A 17,885-nucleotide genomic window follows, 5' to 3' on the forward strand; every position below is an offset into this window, starting at 1 on the left:
CTCTTCTGTCCATGGGATTTCCCAGGCAAGAATACTGGAGTAGGTTGCCATTTCCTCCTCCAGGGGATCTTCCTGACCCAGGGATTGAACCTGCATCTGCTATGTCTCCTGCACTGGCAGGCAGATCCTTTACCACCGAGCCACCAGGGAAGCCCTTCCCTGTATCTCTGTTTATAAAAAGCTGCTCCCTCCCCTCCTAAAAATCTGCTCATCATAGAACTTCCCAAAGCAGCTCTCAATGATGCTAAATCAGCCCTTTTCCTCTTGCAGCTATGACCAGCTGACCTGTTCCTTCCACCCTACATCATCAACTGTACCCATGGCCTCTTGCATCCCCACCAACATGATAGCGTGCACAGCAGCACCAGAGAAGGTAGGGTGATGGGAGACGCAGGAGAATCAGCTCTAGGAAAGCCATCATGAAAGTGGCCTGCAAGACACAAGGAACAAAATAACTTCGAACCCTCGCTCTTCCCCAGTCAGATTCCCCCCCAAATGAGAGGGTGTCGCTCACATCACCTCTTCCCCGCTGGGGGTGCTGGCCACCACTGTGAACATAAAAGAGAATGACTGACAGCAAACATGGCGGGTGGGGGACGAGGAGCATATCATACACGAAAGGAGGCTGTGAGGAAAGGGCAAAATACTACTATAAGAGAATCTCTGAAATGTGCTCTTCTTCCAGAACTTTCGAAATCTACTAGATCATGATAGCACAAGACCTGACAAGGTCCTACTGCAGAGCACAGGGAACTATATCCAACATCCTGTAATAAACCAGAATGGAAAAGAATTTTTAAAAGAATATATATATACACGTATAAATAACTCTCTTTGCTATATGGCAGAAATTAACATAATACTGTAAATCAACTACACTTCAATAAATAAATTTTAAAAAACTGGGAAATGGAAAGTGATAGAAAGGGGAGTCAATTTTTTTTTGAAAAATTGAAAAGCAAATAATGGGGGAATTGTAGATCTTAGGGGAAAGTATGAGTGCCACTGACTTCATGCTATATAGAAGGCTATTATATCAATAAGGTGTATGTTGTACACATAAATTTTATGTGATGTTATCTAATAAATGTATTTTAATTAAAAAGTTATTAAGTAAAAAAATAAGGGATAATTGGAGAGAATAGCATGGAAACATATACATTACCATATGTAAAAGAGATAGCAAGTGAGAATTTACTGTATAAAACAGGGAGCTCAACACAGTGTTCTCTGACAACCTAGAGGTGTGGGAGATGGGGCACCTGTTGCTGATTTGTGTTGATGAGTGGCAGAGGTCAATACAATATTGTAGAGCAATTATCCTCCAATAATTATATTTTGTTCTATATTTCTCAATACTGTAAAATTATAATCTTTGATAATTAAAAAAAATAATAAAGGGAGTTTTGATTTTAAAAAAAAACAGCCAAAATGCTCAACTAAAGAATAACATGATCTGAAAAAAAAGGGTAAAAAGACCTGATACGGGGAATTACCTGCGGTCCAGTGGTTAGGACTCAGCGCTTTCATTACCGAGGCCTGGGTTCAATCCCTTAGATGGAGAAGCTAAGATCCCAAAAGCCTCTTGGTGTGGCAAAAAAAGTTAATAAATTAATTTGTTCAGTCACTAAGTCGTGTCCAGCTCTTTGCGACCCCATGGACTGCAAAGGACCCCCTGTCCTTCATTATCTCCTTGAGTTTGCTCAAACTCATGTCCATTGAGTCGGTGATGCCATCCAACTGTCTCATTCTCTGTCATCCCCTTCTCCTCTTGCCCTCAATCTTTCCCAGCATCAGGGTCTTTTCCAATGAGTCAGCTCCTCACATCACGTGGCTGAAGTATTGGAATTTCAGCTTCAGCACCAGTCCTTCCAAAGAATATTCAGGGTTGATTTCCTTTAGAAATGACTGGTTTGATCGCCTTGGAGTCCAAGGGACTCTCAAGAGTCTTTTTCAGCACCACAGCTCAAAAACATCAATTCTTCCGTGTTCAGCCTTCTTTATGGTCCAACTCTGACATCCATACATGACTACTGGAAAAACCATAGCTTTGACTATACAGAACTTTGTCGGCAAAGTGATGTCTCTGCTTTTTAATATGCTGTCTAGGTTTGTCGTAGTTTTTCTTCCAAGGAGCAAAAAGTCTTTTAATTTCGTGACCGCAGTCAGTGTCCACATTAATTCTGGAGCCCAAGAATATGAAATATGACACTGTTTCCACTGTTTCCGCATCTATTTGCCATGAAGTGATAGGACCAGATGCCATGATCTTTGTTTTTTTAATGTTGAGTTTTAAGCCAGATTTTTCGCTCTCCTTCATCAAGAGGCATTTTAGATCTTCTTCACTTTCTGCCATTAAAGTGGTTATCATCTGCATACCTGAGGTTGTTGATATTTCTCCCGGCAATCTTGATTCCAGCTTGTAAGTTATCCAGCCTGGCATTACACAAGATGTACTCTGCATATAAGTTAAATATGCAGGGTGGCAATATACAACCTTGATATACTCCTTTCCCAATTTTGAACCAGTCCATTGTAATTAATCTGATATGGTAACCACTGTGGCCCTAATTAATAGCAGAAATAAAAGACTTAAATATGAATGAAGAAAGAATCCTTGGTAATTTTTTTAATGAGAGTGAAAATATCCTTAGAAGAGTAATTTGTATATACAAGTAGAACATTTTGGTTAATAAAGGAATCCCTGCTTTCCTTGGTGAACTCTCCAGCCCACACCTCCCTGTAGATAGGGGTCTACAGAGATGAATGACATTTTGGAGTATCCAAGAACAGTAACAACAAACCCTTACATTACCTCCTCAACACTGTAAACATTATCTTTATTAAGCCATTCATCTACCATGTGTGGGGGACCAGGGAAAGGAATTTCTACTGTTCCTTTTACAGGTGAGAAAATCAAGGTTCAGAAAGAGTATGCATTTCACAAGGCTAGGACTGGACCTTCTCTGATGCCTCCATTTTTTTTACTAATTTCCTCACCCTGGCAAACCCATCCCCTGGGTTAAGGAACTTACTGAGTTCTCATTTAACCCTCAGAACACTCTGGAAATGTAACACACTTCCATTGACCTCTTGAGATCCGGGGAACCGATGGGACAGAATCAAGCAAGGAAGCCAACCTGTAGACGCTTAACCATCTGAGCCACCAGGGAAGTCTAAATCACTTCAGTCGTGTCCAACTCTTTGCGACCCTATGGAGCTTGCCCACCAGGCTCCGCCGTCCACGGGATTCTCCAGGCAAGAATCCTGAAGTGGATTGCCAAGCCCTCCTCCAAGGGATCTTCCCGACCCAAGTCTCTTATGTCTCCTGCATTGGCAGGCGGGTTCTTTACCACCAGCGCCACCTGTGAAGCCTGAAGGGCAAGCTGAAGGCTGAAAAGCCAGGATCTGAACTCAGCTTTTCATGGTTCCAGAACCCTTGCCATTTCTCACCGGACTACACTGTCAGGTCCAGCCCTCAGCCACACGCTGGCCCACACAGGGTCACGGGGTTCCAGGCATCTGAAAACTCCTCACTCTTTGGCCTCCTGGCTGATGGGACTTCTGTGTGGTAATGATGTGAATGACGTAAAAGGAGACCCATAAAGCAAGGAAGAGAGATGAGTGACTCACAGAAGAGGCACTGCTAAGAACATAACGTCTGTTCACAACTCGAATTGTTTTATCACAGTCTTAGGGTTCTTGGTGCTAAAGCCATGTGTCACCCGCTAATTTTATTTCCTTTCTTAAATCAAAAGAGAAAAGACTCCATGGTGGTGGTGGTTTAGTCACTAAGTCGTGTCTGACTCTTGTGACCCCATGGACTGTAGCCTGCCAGGCTCCTCCGTCCATGGGATTCTCCAGGCAAGAATACTAGAGTGGGTTACCATTTCCTTCTCCAGTGGATCTTCCCAACCCAGGAATTGAACCCAGGTCTCCTGCATTGCAGGCAGATTCTTTACCAACTGAGCTACAAGGGAAGCTCCCAAAACTTCACTGTTGCTCATAAAGCTTTGAGGAGTCAGGTCCATAAGCCCCAAGGAATTCTGGAGGCAGCAGAAACCACTCAATCAAATACACAGCCGGTAACAAATGACAACACAGTCCCACCAGGTCCAGGACTAAGACGAATGACAGACAGCAACAGTAGCATCTACAGTCTCACCCAGAATGATTTTACAGACTCCAGATTTCAGGCCTCCACAATAAATTAGAATGTTGAACTTGAATGAGGCAAGACACAGGCAGACACAGCAGGGTAAAATGTTTTGGGAACACAAAGTAGAGAGAAGAGGGCAGTTTCTCATCAGTTTAAAGAACATGCCACTTTCACCTCTTACTTCAGAAATCACTCTTAACATCAGCTTAATGTACTGGGAAAATGTGAATAACTGAACTATTTTAGAGTCTCATGAATTCAAGTGAAAGGTGAAGAGAATGTATGGCTAACAATGTGAAGATTTCTATTTAGAAATACTATATCATAATCAAAGTCAAATGTGCTTACCTGACAATTTATTTACTACAAGTTTCTGGCCCATGGAAAATTAACAATAAGATAATGTAGTTATTTGTGCATGCTTAATGGATTCAGCTGTGTCTGACTCTTTGCAACCTTATGGACCATAGCCACCCAGGCTCCTCTGTCCATGGGATTCTCCAGGCATGAATACTGGAGTGGGCTGCCATGCCTTCCCCTAGGACATCTTCCTGACTCAGAGATCAAACCTGCATCTGTCATGTCTCCTGCACTGACAGTCAGATTCTTTACCACTAGTGCCATCTGGGAAGCCCCCCATTATTTGTACATGTATACAAATATTCTACTGCCTTGTAGATTTAACTGTTTTCACTGGGTGTAAAGACCCAGTTACTGATATCCAGGATTAACTATCCTCTAGGCATTAAAGGTTTCACATTAAATAAATACTTGTAGAAGAAAGACGTGACCCACAATCTACACCTCTAAAATATACCTGTTGAGTTACCAAAGGTGGGGGGCAGAGGAAGTAATACACTAATCAATTGTCTTGTTCGCCTTAATGCCAAAGACTTTCATTTTAAAGCAAGCAAACAAGCAAGCAAAATAAATCCAGACTCTTGCAGCCTTGTTAGATAGACAGATAGTGTGTGGTTTCCATGAGGGTCACAGTTTCATAGAAGTAATGACATTCGCCCTCTTAGTAGTAGCAGCTATGTCAGTCCATACTCCCTTACTTACTTCATAACTCAAGAAAGGAAAAATACAGTGAAGACCTTCGTCTAAAGTCAGTTGCCTTGATGGGGAAGAGGGGATAAATTGGGAGATCAGGATTGACATATACACGCCACTATATATAAAGTAGGTAACTAATAAGAACCTACTGTATAGCACAGGAAACTATTCAGTACTTTGCAGTGATCTATATGAGAATAGAATCTTTTAAAAAAGTAAATATATGTATCTCTGTAACTGACTCACTTTGCTGAACAGCAGAAACTAATACAACATTGTAAATCAACTATACTCCAATAAAAAAATATTAACTAGGGACTTCCCTGGTGGTCCAGTGGCTAAGACTCTGTGCTCCCAAAGCCGGGGGGCCCGGGTTCGATCCCTGGTCAGGGAACTAGATCCCACATGCTGTAATAAAACCCAGCACAGCCAAATAAATAAATAGAAATAAATATATTTTTAATTAGCTAAAAAAATTTTTTAAATATCAGTCAAAAAATAAAACACAGTCAGTTGCCTTGAGATTACTGGTGAGCAGATATTCACATCTGCTATGAATTTATAAAACAACCCCCTAATCTTTTCCCAAAAGTTCATCTTAGTTTCGTCTGGAACGTGTGCTGTCTCCTATCATGATGACTGCAGAATCCTATCCCAAGGCCACAGACACTGAACCCAGAGCCAAGGTCACCTCTGAAGCTGACTGAGCCCCTTTGTAACCATTGCCAAACGCCCCAGTGATCATCACCAACAAGCTTCCTGACCCCAAATTAGGTCAAAATGCCCACCCCATGCTCACCCTAACCAAATGCCCTAACCGATCACCTAATACCACCCTTCCAGCAGGAATTTTCTTTGTCTTGAGGCTATAAAAATTGACTACTAACCCACAAAAATGTTGGCTCTCCCTTGAGCCAGCCGGCTGTTCTAGTGTCCTATTGGCCCTCCCTGGTCTGCCAGGAGGTGCCGGCCAGCCCTGCTCCCAGGGCCCACATTGTCTCTGCTCTTTGTTCTTAATAAACTCACTCCCTTCTGCAGTACTCTGGAAATTCATTTCCAACCCCCATTCGGACTGCCATGACAACTACCAAACTGGACATTCTTTCTTCCCAGTATTCCCAACCTCTGGCCTTACTTCCTGAAGCTCCCAGTACCTGTAAGCAGATGACTTTGTCCCCAGGCTGAGCTGAACCATCCAGGGAGTAGTCCCCATCCCGCCTGGACTGCTGCCTCCCCCGAGTCTTCCCGACTGCCACAGGGTTCACAGCTTCCAGGTGCGAGGGGTTGGGCAGCATAGTCACGTGGAGGGGATGGTGCGCACCGAAGTCCAGGTCAACCGAGGATGTTAGGTGAGACAGGACATCGCCAACAGCTGAGACGTTTTCCGGAAATTCACTTAAGCCTCGCATTTTACGGAACATCAGCTAAGCCGAGTGAACACACAAGAACAAATGGGAAGAGGTGGTTCATTTAAATCACAAAATCTAAAAAAACACTTTAGCACATGTTGTATATATATTGTGACCATGCATTATTTAAAGATAAGCACACACTTGTAACTGCTCAAATGCATGGAGCTGTTTGGAGATGTTCATCATCAAATGAAGTTCTAACACGTTAAGACAAGTCCAGCATGATGCAGACAGTACGATACCTCTGCCTTGCAATAAGCAAAATTTTTTTCTTAAATGCACCTGTTAGAATGCATTTTCCAAAAGAATTAGTATTCTTGTTAAATTATTAACAGGAATACTTGCTGTTATTTGATTTACTGAATTATTCAAATATATAAACACATGAATTGCTAACAAGAATTATTCTTATAATTAAAGGAAAATAAGAACTTCATCCCATTTAGTCACAGGATGACATCCACTACTTAGCTCAAGTGACATCTAAGAAACTATTTTGCGATTCTCGGGTTGTAGCATCTATGTAAGTTCTGGTACCATTTTAGTTTCAAAATTGTGAAAAATGTATGGATATTTTGAACATGAAAAGTAACAAAGTGCTATTAAGGATTCTAAATATGTTCTCTTTACAAAATATGATGAGTAACTGATAAATAAATCATTGACTTTTAAAATTAAAAAAAGAAACTATATTTTGCGATTCTCAAAGGACTTCTCTGCATACGTTCTGTCACCTCATTTTCATACTTTTCTATGAGATAGGTGTTACTATCTATTTTAAAAATGAACAAGCTAAAAGACTAAAAATACAGTTGCCATACAAGCCAGCAATCCACTCCTGGGCATATATCCGGCATATAAAACTCTAATTAGTACAAGCACCCCAGTGTCCACCAGCAGCACTATTTACAATAGCCAACACATGGAAAGAACCTAAGTGTCCATTGATAGATAAATGGATAAAGAAAATATGGTATGTATATAATGGAATATTACTCAGCCACAAAATAAAATGAAATAATGCCATTTGCAGCAACATGGATAGACCTAGAGATTATCATACTAAGTGAAGTAAATCAGACAGAAAATGACAAAAGACTTGTGTGTGCAATCTAAAGAAATGATACAGGAAATCCCTGGTGGTCTAGTGGTTAGGATTCTGCACTTTCACTACCAATGGCCTAGGCTCAGTCTCTTGTCGAGGAACTAAGATCCCGCAATGCAGACAAAAAAAGGAAAAGGAGAACTTATTTACAAAACAGAAACAGATGCACAGACATAGAAAACAATCTTATGGTTACTAAAGGGAAAGAGGAGGGATAAATTAGGAGTTTGAGAATTTAAAAAAAAAAAAGCATGAGCAAGAGAAATTACTTGGCTACAAAGGTTTAAAGGTTCTTGGCTACAAAGCTGGGTCTCAAATCAAACTATTTACCAAAGACAGTATATTATGCTCAATTGGCCAAATGGTTTAAATGACCCAAAAGCTTATTACTGCCCTCACTGCAAATAGGAGCATACAAACTCAAAGGATAGGAAGAACTGTGTTTTTCACAAGCTTCATTTCAGTTCAGTTCAGTCGCTCAGTCGTATCTGACTCTTAGCGACCCATGGACTGCAGCATGCCAGGCTTCCCTGTCCATCACCAACTCCAAGAGCTTGCTCAAATTTGTGTCCATTGAGTCAGTGATGCCATCCAACCATCTCATCCTCTGTCGGCCCCTTCTCTTTCTGCCTTCAATCTTTATCAGCATCAGGGTCTTTACCAGTGAGTCAGTTCTTCACATCAGCTGCCCAGAGTATTGGAGCTTCAGCTTCAGCATCAGTCCTTCCAGTGAATATTCAGGACTGATTTCCTTTAGGATTGACTGGTTTGATCTCCTTGCAGTCCAAGGGACTCTCAAGAGTCTTCTCCAATACCACCGTTCAAAAGTATCAATTCTTTGGCGCTCAGCTTTCTTTATGGTCCAACTCTCACATCCATCTGTGACTACTGGAAAAATCTAGCTTTGATTAGATGGACCTTTGTTGGCAAATTAATGTCTCTGCTTTTAATATGCTGTCTAGGTCAGTCATAGTTTTTGTTCCAAGGAGCAAGGGTCTTTTAATCTCATGGCTGCAGTCACCACCTGCAGTGATTTTGGAGCCCCCAGAAATAAAGTCTGACACTGTTTCCATTGTTTCCCTGTCTATTTGCCATGAAGTGATGGGACGGGATGCCATGATCTTAGAGCTTTTTGAATGTTTAGTTTCAAGCCAGCTTTTTCACTTTCCTCTTTCACTTTCATCAAGAGGCACTTTCTGTCATAAGGGTGGTGTCATCTGTATATCTGAGGTTGATATTTCTCCTGGAATTCGTGATTCCAGCTTGTGCTTCCTCCAGTCCAGCGTTTCACATGATGTACTCTGCATATAAGTTAAATAAGAAGGGTGACAATATACAGCCTTGACATACTTCTTTTCCCAATTTGGAACCAGTCTGTTGTTCTATGTCTGGTTCTAACTGTTGCTTCCTGACCTGGATACAGATTTCTCAGGAGGCAGGTCAGGTGGTCTCGTATTCCCGTCTCTTTAAGAATTTTCCACAGTTTGTTGTGATCTACACAGTCAAAGGCTTTGGTATAGTCAATACAGAAGTAGATGTTTTTCTGGAACTCTCTTGCTTTTTCTATTATCAAATGAATGTTCACAAGTATGGTCATTGATAATCATTTCTGTGCTTTTGAGTAACTGCTTTGTCTGGAATATTTTAGGAATGCAATTTTTGGTTTAAGAATTTCTGCAGGTGTCAAAGCACACCTCCATCTGTCAGTCATTTTATTCTGTTGGATTCTACCTTTTCTACGGTGAGTTTTCAAAGCTGATTAAGGATCTCTTAGCATCAGAAACACTGAAGTACAAACAAAAAAGGTAAGATTTGGCCCCTAGACATGACATCATGTGTATTTTTTTAATTAAGAAAATTTTTTGGATAGAGGTGTAGTTGATTTACAATATTATATAAATTCCAGGTATACAACATAGTGATTCAAAACTTTAGATATTTTACTTCATTTAGTTACTATAAAATATTGGCTATATTCTCTGTTTTACAATATAGCCTTTAGCTTATTTATTTTTTACAAAGTAATTTATATCTCTCAATCCCGTATCCCTATATTACCCCTTCCCATTTTCCCTCTCCCCACGGGTAACCACTAGTTTGTTCTATCTGTGAGTCTGTTTCTTTTTTGTTATAGTCATTAGTTTGTTTTATTTTTTAGATTTCACATATAAGTGATAACATGAAGTATTTAGCTTTGTGTGGCTTACTTCACTAAGCATAAAACCTTGCAAGTCCATTCCTATTGTTCCGAATGGCAAATTTACATTATTTTTAATGTCTGAGTTATATTCCATTATATGTGTGTATGCCACATCTTTATTTATCTGTTGATGGACACTTAGGTTGTTGCTGTATCTTATCAATTACAAGTAATATTGCTAAGAACATTGGGGTGCGTGTATCTTTCCAAATTAGTGCTTTTGTTTTCTTCAAATATATACCCAGGAGTGGAGTTTCTGGGACATGTGGTATTTTTTGTTTGTTTTTTGCTGTGACACATGGCTTGTGGGATCTTAGTTCTCTGATCCAGGATTGAATCCAAGCCTGGCAGTGAAAGCTACAAGTCCTAACCACTGAACCCCCGGGGAACTACCTAGCATTTATAATTGTTTTTAATCTTCTGGCCAAGAATAGCGGTAAGGTTTACCCATGTATAATTGACATAACCTTATCAGACATTGGGTCTCTCTGATGTTCCCTGTCATTGAATATTGTGTCCTGACCCTCAAGCGCTTCGAGATTTACAGAGCATCTGAGTCGGACTGAACAAAAATACGAAAGATCCAATAACCAATAAACTACTCACTTTGGAGGATCTCTTGAGATAACAATGTTTTATTAGTTTCATACAATCTATTAACTATAATCTGCAAATAAGTAGAAGGTAAAAATGACTTTCTGGAAGATGAAATTTTATCGAACTGCACAGATCTTTGTGTTTGTTTGATTTTTACGAAATAGGGAAAGCATGCTTCAAAAAACATAATTTATCTATTTGCATCATCCGTAGGAAACAAACTAACTTTTAACTTTCCTGAGTGAACAAAGATTTCCTGTAAAGAGCTATAGGAAAATCAACCTAAATACCAGGTCCAACATCATCAGTTTTCATCAATTAATGAAGCTGTCTCCTGGACCAATGGCTCTTATGCTTAGTTTTCTAAAAGCGATTATCACCACCGGCTTCACTTTGTTTCAGTCAATTGCACATCACTGGTGGGAAAAACAGAAGGACTTTTACCTCTGGAGGGAACTGCAGAAGGCCTGTCAGCAAGTTCAGCCTCCCTCTGTGGGGCATCCCAATAATAACATCTGTTACTCCGCTGTAAGCCGCCATTTTCAGCAGCTCGTAGAAAAATCCCATCATGCTTTCTGCTCCTTCGCCTCCGTATCGCTTCACTGTGGCAAACTTGGCGGCCAAAAAGTGGTCAAACTCCTGTGGAACACCACGTCAGACACAATAGTTACAGGAGAGCCGGCTACCTGGGTCAAAGCCAAACACATTTAAGGAGACCCTGCACTGCTTCAAGAAGCTACAACAGAGTCTATTCAGTGCAGACCCCAGAGATGAACAGAAGTCACTCAGAGCCTGGCAAGAAAGCCCTGCCGAGGACACCAGGCAGCAGTGGGCACACTGAGAAAACAACCCAGGTGCTAGAAGAACTCACCACAGTAGGAATCCCCTCAGAAAGCCAGGCCTTTTCCAGGACTCTATAGTATTTCATCTGGGCTGCAAACTAGCCATCCACCCATGTTACTGGGGCCAGGGGTCTTGTCATATTGATAGGCTCAAGTCCTGTGCACAGTCCTGGACATTCAATCCTATTAATCTATACTGAGAGCCTCTTTCATGTATAGTTCCTTTCTCTTTTAAAAAATTTTACCTTTTTAAAATCTTTTTTAAACTTTTTACTTTGTATTGGAGTATAGGCAAGTAACAATATTGTGATAGTTTCAGGTGAACAGTGAAGGAACTCAGCCGTACCTATACATGTATTCCTTTTTCCTTTATTAATCCCTTCGGGTAATTAAAAGAGGAATCAAATCTTAAGGACTTTGCAGTCTTTTATGAAGGGAAGAGACAACTACATAGAGAGTATCGACTATGAAGAGAACCAACAGCTCTGGCGGTTGGAGATCTACCTCTTTCTACTCAGAATAAAGTGGTGTGTGTTACACTGTCTGTTGTGTTGAGGCCATGGGGGAATTGTGGCTACATTCAGAGAGTTCATGTCTTAACTCCCTCTCTTCAATATTTATAAGTCTTTGGAGAAAAAGAGCTGAACAATTCCTTTGATATTAGCTGCTACTTTTATACCTGAGATTCAAGCATTAATTTTGATAGGTGTTTTCGCTCTTCTGTGGTAAATGCCTCCTTCTTCAGTTCCTCAAACCGCTTGGCAGACCAGTCTTTCTCCTCCTGGCTCTGAAGCTGAGAGGTTTCGATAGAAATCTGCCCACAGTAGATCTGGTTGAGATAGGCGACAACTTCCTCAAGAGAGGCCTCCTCCTTCCCCATGTTCAATAATCCTACGAAATGGAATCAAAAGGGTCGCTTTAAAGAATAGTCACCCAAATATAAAACATAACAAGATCCTTATCTCAATTCAGAGCATTTGATTCTAAATAACTTGGGTCATCATCAATGGTTATCCAGATTTTTCTAAAGGCAAAACTAAAATTATGGCCATTTGTGTATATGATTTGAACACAGAGGATATGGGTCCTGTTGGAAGACAATTCTTGAACCTCAACACTACTCTTCCAGACAGTGTCCGAATGTGCCCCTTGCTGTCTCCTCACACCTATGGAAGCCTCAGCTCCAGCAGGCATGACTGCAGTTCTTCAAGAATGGAGAAAGGAGTCCCGCCTCACTGGCAGTTAACTGACACACGGACAGTTGACAGCTGATGACCTTTACCTGTGGTATTAAAGGGTCCCTGCAGAGTCTGCACCAAGGCTTGGATTTCAGGCACATTTTCCTGCAGGGCTTGACCAGTGAAGAGCGGGTTGATTTTAGCAGCTTTATGCCCATGCTCACAATATACCGTCACCAACCTGGCAAGGCCATGGTCCACTGATTGAGTGGAAAAACAACAATAGAACAATACAGTTTAGGAAATGCCCACAAATCACAAAATCTGTTTTCAAAGAAGCCTTTGCGGCTTTGGACATTTTTAACATGCGATTCCTACGCACCACAGCTGCCAGTGGTTTTCAGGATTAAAAACTAGCAGAATCCTGGAAAACACACTTATTTCCTTAAATTTATCTCCTGAGAGCAAAAGTCACTGAAAAATAACTGGAAAGAACCAGAATTACGGGTGCACATTTGTGGAAATAACTATGCACATGGATAGATTAAATAAAAAAAAAACACCTCAAATTGAAAATAACTGTTAAATGCTATAATTTTAATTATGGATAATTATAGTCCTCTTAATTATTATTTGAGTTTTTTATATTGTACATTTAAAAAAAAAACAGAGACAGTTTAAACTGCAAAATCAATGTTACATTTCCTTCCTCACGTCCTCCAGGTACACATTTTATAGACTCATAAAATCATAGACAAGGAAAAAGACATTAGAAATGATCTTATTACTACATAATGAAAAAAAAACCTGTATTTGTAGCCTTAAATGAGTAATTCTCCAACCTCTTCTTAAAGGGGAAATCACTATATTTCAATGAATCTAATTCTATCTTAGATGATTTTTTTTTAATCTTAGATGATTTTATATTGAGCCAAAAGCTGCTTTTCTTCCCTTTTGCACATGAAAGCCCTTCTAAAATTAGGAAGAAAATCCTTCAAGACCACAACTTCCAATATCATCTATAAAATTACATCCTTAGTGGAATTAAGTTAATGGTAAGTATACAGGGTTATCATCACCATTCTCACCCCAGTTTACTAGCCCTCTTAAAAAAAAATTAATTATTATTGGACTTCCTGGTGGCACAGTGGATAAGAATCTGCCTGCCAATGCAGGGGACGGGGGTTTGATTCCTGGTATAGGAAGATTCCTTATGCCTCGCAGCAACTAAGCCCCTGCGCCACAACTACTGAGCCTGAGTGCTGCAACTACTGAAGCCCTCTCGCCTAGAGCCTGTGCCCTGCAACTAGAAAAGCCACCATAGGGAGAAGTCCGAGCACTCCAAGTAGACAGTAGCCTCTGCTCTCGGAAACCAGAGAAAGCCTGCACAAAGCAGCTAAGGCCCAGCAGAGGTAAAAAAATAAATACAATAAATATATATATATTTATGTTTTGACCACACCTGCACCACATGTGGGATCTTAGATCCCTAATCAAGGATCAAACCTGGGCCCCCGCCATTAGAAGCATAGAGTCTTAACCACTGGATGACCAGGGAAGTCCCCTACTAGCCCTCTTGTGAAAACATTCTCTTTAGCAAACCACATCTAGTTAAGAGATCACTGCTTCAGTTTCTCACTGAAAATCCAAGCTTTTAGTGATAGTCTATAACATGGATAGGGGAGTTGGCACAAAAGGATGCCGTTCACCCCGAAGAACACACAGCACCTACTATTCTTGAAGAGACAGAGGCCCCCTTTCCCCTCCTACTTCGGGGCACACCCTCCACCCATCCTCACCATCTGTTTTCTCTGACTCTTTATTTCACTGCTCTGGTTTCTTCTGCTGCTGCTGCTGTGCTCGGTCGTGTCTGACTCTTTTCGACCCCATGGACTGTAGCCCGCCGGGCTCCTCTGTCCATGGAATTTTCCAGGCAAGAATACTGGAGTGGACTGCCATTTCCTCCAGACCCAACCCCGTATCTCCTCCCTCTCTACCTCCTAGATTCTTCCACTGTGACATCTAGAATTCCATCCGTTCTGTGATTAACAGACCTCCCTACGTTTTTCACCTCTTCCCTAAACGTTCCTTATATTCCTGTCTTCACAGGAATCTGTTTTCCCCTGAGGACACCAGTAAATGGTGCAATTACTCATTACCCACACCCACGCCCCTCCAGTAGGGTGGGTGGAGTCAACGCCTCCTCATTCCTCACTGATCTTTCCCTCCTGTTAGTCCTCTAACTCTCTACAAACCCGTCATCTGAGGGACATGCCACAGTGCTGATGACTAATCCCCACTGGCCAAAAATCATCATCAGATAATGTTGTAGGAGAATGCTTATTGGATGTGCCAATTTGTTTAGAAGAAAAAAAACTAAAAGACACTATATATCATATGAACCTGAGCTGTGTTAAAATGTGTGTATTGTACCTATATGTTTTCATGACAGTGTATCTAGCATATTAGCACCTACATACTTCATATATGTCTCTTCATTTGCATATATATTTCATATGTATAAAGGAAATAGAGCAAAAAGTTAGTGATGATTCTATGTCAAAATTCCCAATTTAGGATTGTTGATAAATAGAACTCAAGCTTACTTGGAAGCTGAGGTTTACAGAGGTTAAAGTACGAGCTCTTTCACTAATAGCCAACTACCAAGGACACATATCATGGGTCAAATTTTAACTCCTGAAACCACTGCCATGCAAAAAGTTCACCAGAAGCAAATTCAAGATCTCTCTGAAGCCTTATTACAGTGAAAACCTTAGTAAATGAGGTATTCCTCCTATGTTGGCCTTGATACTTGCTTGGCCAAGATAAACATATGGAGGAGGAGGAAGGCACCATAACTTGGACTACACTTCCTCCCAATTCTCTGTGTACCTTGGATGTGCGAGCTGCCTTGTGTTCATTTTCACTAGGGTTTGTGAATACATTCTCTGTGTGGGAAGAAAACCTAAGAGTATTTAAATGGCCAAAGGGGTTGAGTGTGGTGATACTAGTTATTTTCCAACATCTATTTTCCTCTTCTCTTTCAAAATAAATTTTAGCTGGAAGGTGGCCACCCTGAAGAAAGACTATGCTTTCCAATCTCCCTTGCAAGGATGTACAGATGTGTGACCAAACTCTACTGGACAAATACATCTTATATATGGGCTTCCCTGGTGGCTCAGAGGTTAAAGCGTCTGCCTGCAATGTGGGAAACCCGGGTTCGATCCCTGGGTTGGGAAGATCCCCTGGAGAAGGAAATGGCAACCCATTCCAGTATTCTTGCCTGGAGAATCCCATGGACGGAGGAGCCTGGTGGCCTACCATCCACGGGGTCGCAAAGAGTCGGACACAACTGATAGATACATCCCTTATTGACCATAATGATGTTTGGCCATAGTGGCCACAGACCTCCTGCTAGAAAATCACTTAGTGTGACATAAAAATACAAATTCCTGGACCTCATCTCAGGTCACTGAATGAGAACTGGGATGAGGGTGAGGCAAGGGAGGGCAGCCTGGGAACTAGCCTTTTAAACATCATTCAGAGTGATCTGAACACACACTTCAGTTTGAGGGAAACTGACATGCAAAATTAGACACTCCATTTGTCAAGTGAAATAAGATAGATAGTCTTACTCTCAAGGGATTAGACATCTAGCTGACCAAAATGCTGTTCCTAAAGAAACCTGTTGCACTCAAGAAAGAGAAATCAGTTTTATTCTGAATGTCTCCTGAGATCAAGAACACAATATTGAGATTTCGGTGTGTGATCTACTACTCAAAGGTCAGGTGTTTAGATGATGAAGGGATCCTAATTGTTAATCCAATAACTGGACCAAAGATATCAAATGGGACCTCCCTGGTGGTCCAGTGGTTAGGACTTCAGACTCTCACTGTCCAGGGCCAGGGTTCAATCCTTGGTCAGGGAACTAAGATCTCATAAGCCACATGGCACAGCAAATAATAATAACAAATAAAAATTAAAATGCCAAGTGACCTTCCTCTAACGACCAATCTGTGTTCATCTTCTATTCTGTGAGGATGAATAAACATACAATAATTTTGGAGCATAAACCAAATACTCAAAATTGGTCTCTTGTACGTGAGGATGCAACTGATCCTCCAAAAACTGACATTCGCGTCTCCTAATCCATTAAAACCCGAGTAGCATAGTTCTGAATTCAGCAGAGTTTTAAACTCCTAAAAAGGCTAGACAGAAGAGAAGAATGGATATTAAATACCATGCTGAGGTCCAAGAACACCAACGCCCTCTTCACCCTAGTCCCCATCGCGATCCCCAAAGATCCCCCTCCCAGCGGCTTTGGAGACAGCCCTGGAAAACGTGTATCCTTGGGTGAACTCCAGGAGCTGGGCTATCTTAGAACTTTTGCCGGGGCCCCGCCTCCGCAAACAGCTAAGTTCTCACACGTTTTACGACCAAGCAACGGAAAAGACAAGAGTTCACAGAACCATTCTGTGACCCAGACCTTGACAAGACACAGGCCTGTCCCTCTCTGCTCCCTGGCCTCTCCTTCCTCTCCACCCGCCTGCTCGCACACTGAGGCCGCCAGAAGTCCCAACCCTCAAAAGCACCCATCCCGGGCCCAGAAATAAGACCCCCTGCCTCCCCAGGCGCCACGCCCACCGGCCCAGGCCCCATCCTGACCTGGGGGGCGCGCCAGGCCGCCCTCGGGCTCCCGGCTCTCGGGCTTCCTCGGCCGGTAGCCATAGACACCCCTCTCTGTCTGGTAGCCGCGCCGGAGGAAGAGCGGAGCGGCCCGGCCGAGGCCCAGTCTTGCTGCTGCCACAGCGGCCCAGGCCATGTCCCACTAGGCCCCTGGGGCCCAGAGATCTGGGCGGGATGTCCAGGGGCCGCGGCCGCAGGGAGGTCGCTCAGGCGGGCACCCACCGTGGGGGAGGTGAGAGGCCTCAGGAGGGAGGCAAGGGGAAAAACCCGCCCCCTAGACAACACCCCCAGTCCTGATTGGCCAGGGCCCGGCCACTGGAGCCAATCCAGATCAGCTCAGTTCAGTCGCTCAGTCGTGTCCGACTCTTTGCGAGCCAAGCCGCGCGGCTGGCATCCAGCGACACTCGCGAGGCCCTAGAGGCTGAGGAAAGTCCTGCATTTGGGAAGAGGACGAGTGCTGAGGGGAGCGTACAGGCTTTCTGTAACAAAGCTGTGTATGCTGGATATATCTGTGTATGCTGCAGTCTCCCTCCGGGAGTGATCACCCACCACCCCTGTCCTGGAAGCTCCAGAGCATAGACTCACACGCACCATGCAGTCTCCCACAGAAAGGAAAAATTAGCGACAGACTGCATGAAAGGTGGCTGGGA

General features: G+C 42.3%; 1 protein-coding gene across 4 annotated transcripts in view; it reads right to left on the reverse strand.

The window, feature by feature from the left end:
- DHTKD1 (dehydrogenase E1 and transketolase domain containing 1) overlaps window positions 1-17,504 on the reverse strand; it is a 37,077-nt gene extending 19,573 nt beyond the window's left edge. For 3 of the 4 annotated variants that reach the window (XR_005722506.1, XM_040248480.1, XM_040248479.1), the window contains exons 1-5: window positions 17,215-17,504; window positions 12,654-12,809; window positions 12,051-12,262; window positions 10,974-11,168; window positions 6,370-6,639 (exon numbers count right to left, since the gene is read on the reverse strand). Coding sequence is in view for 3 of the 4 variants with exons in the window: in XM_040248480.1 (XP_040104414.1) it covers window positions 6,370-6,639; window positions 10,974-11,168; window positions 12,051-12,262; window positions 12,654-12,809; window positions 17,215-17,371 (990 nt within the window). In the remaining variant the exon portion in view is untranslated. Of the gene's footprint in view, window positions 1-6,369; window positions 6,640-10,973; window positions 11,169-12,050; window positions 12,263-12,653; window positions 12,810-14,348; window positions 15,682-17,214 lie in introns of those variants that run through there. The other variant, XM_040248481.1, reaches the window with a different exon arrangement.
- Window positions 17,505-17,885: the final 381 nt, after the last annotated feature.

The sequence above is a fragment of the Oryx dammah genome, unplaced genomic scaffold (genome assembly GCF_014754425.2).
Source record: "Oryx dammah isolate SB20612 unplaced genomic scaffold, SCBI_Odam_1.1 HiC_scaffold_10, whole genome shotgun sequence".
Taxonomy (NCBI): Eukaryota; Metazoa; Chordata; class Mammalia; order Artiodactyla; family Bovidae; genus Oryx; species Oryx dammah.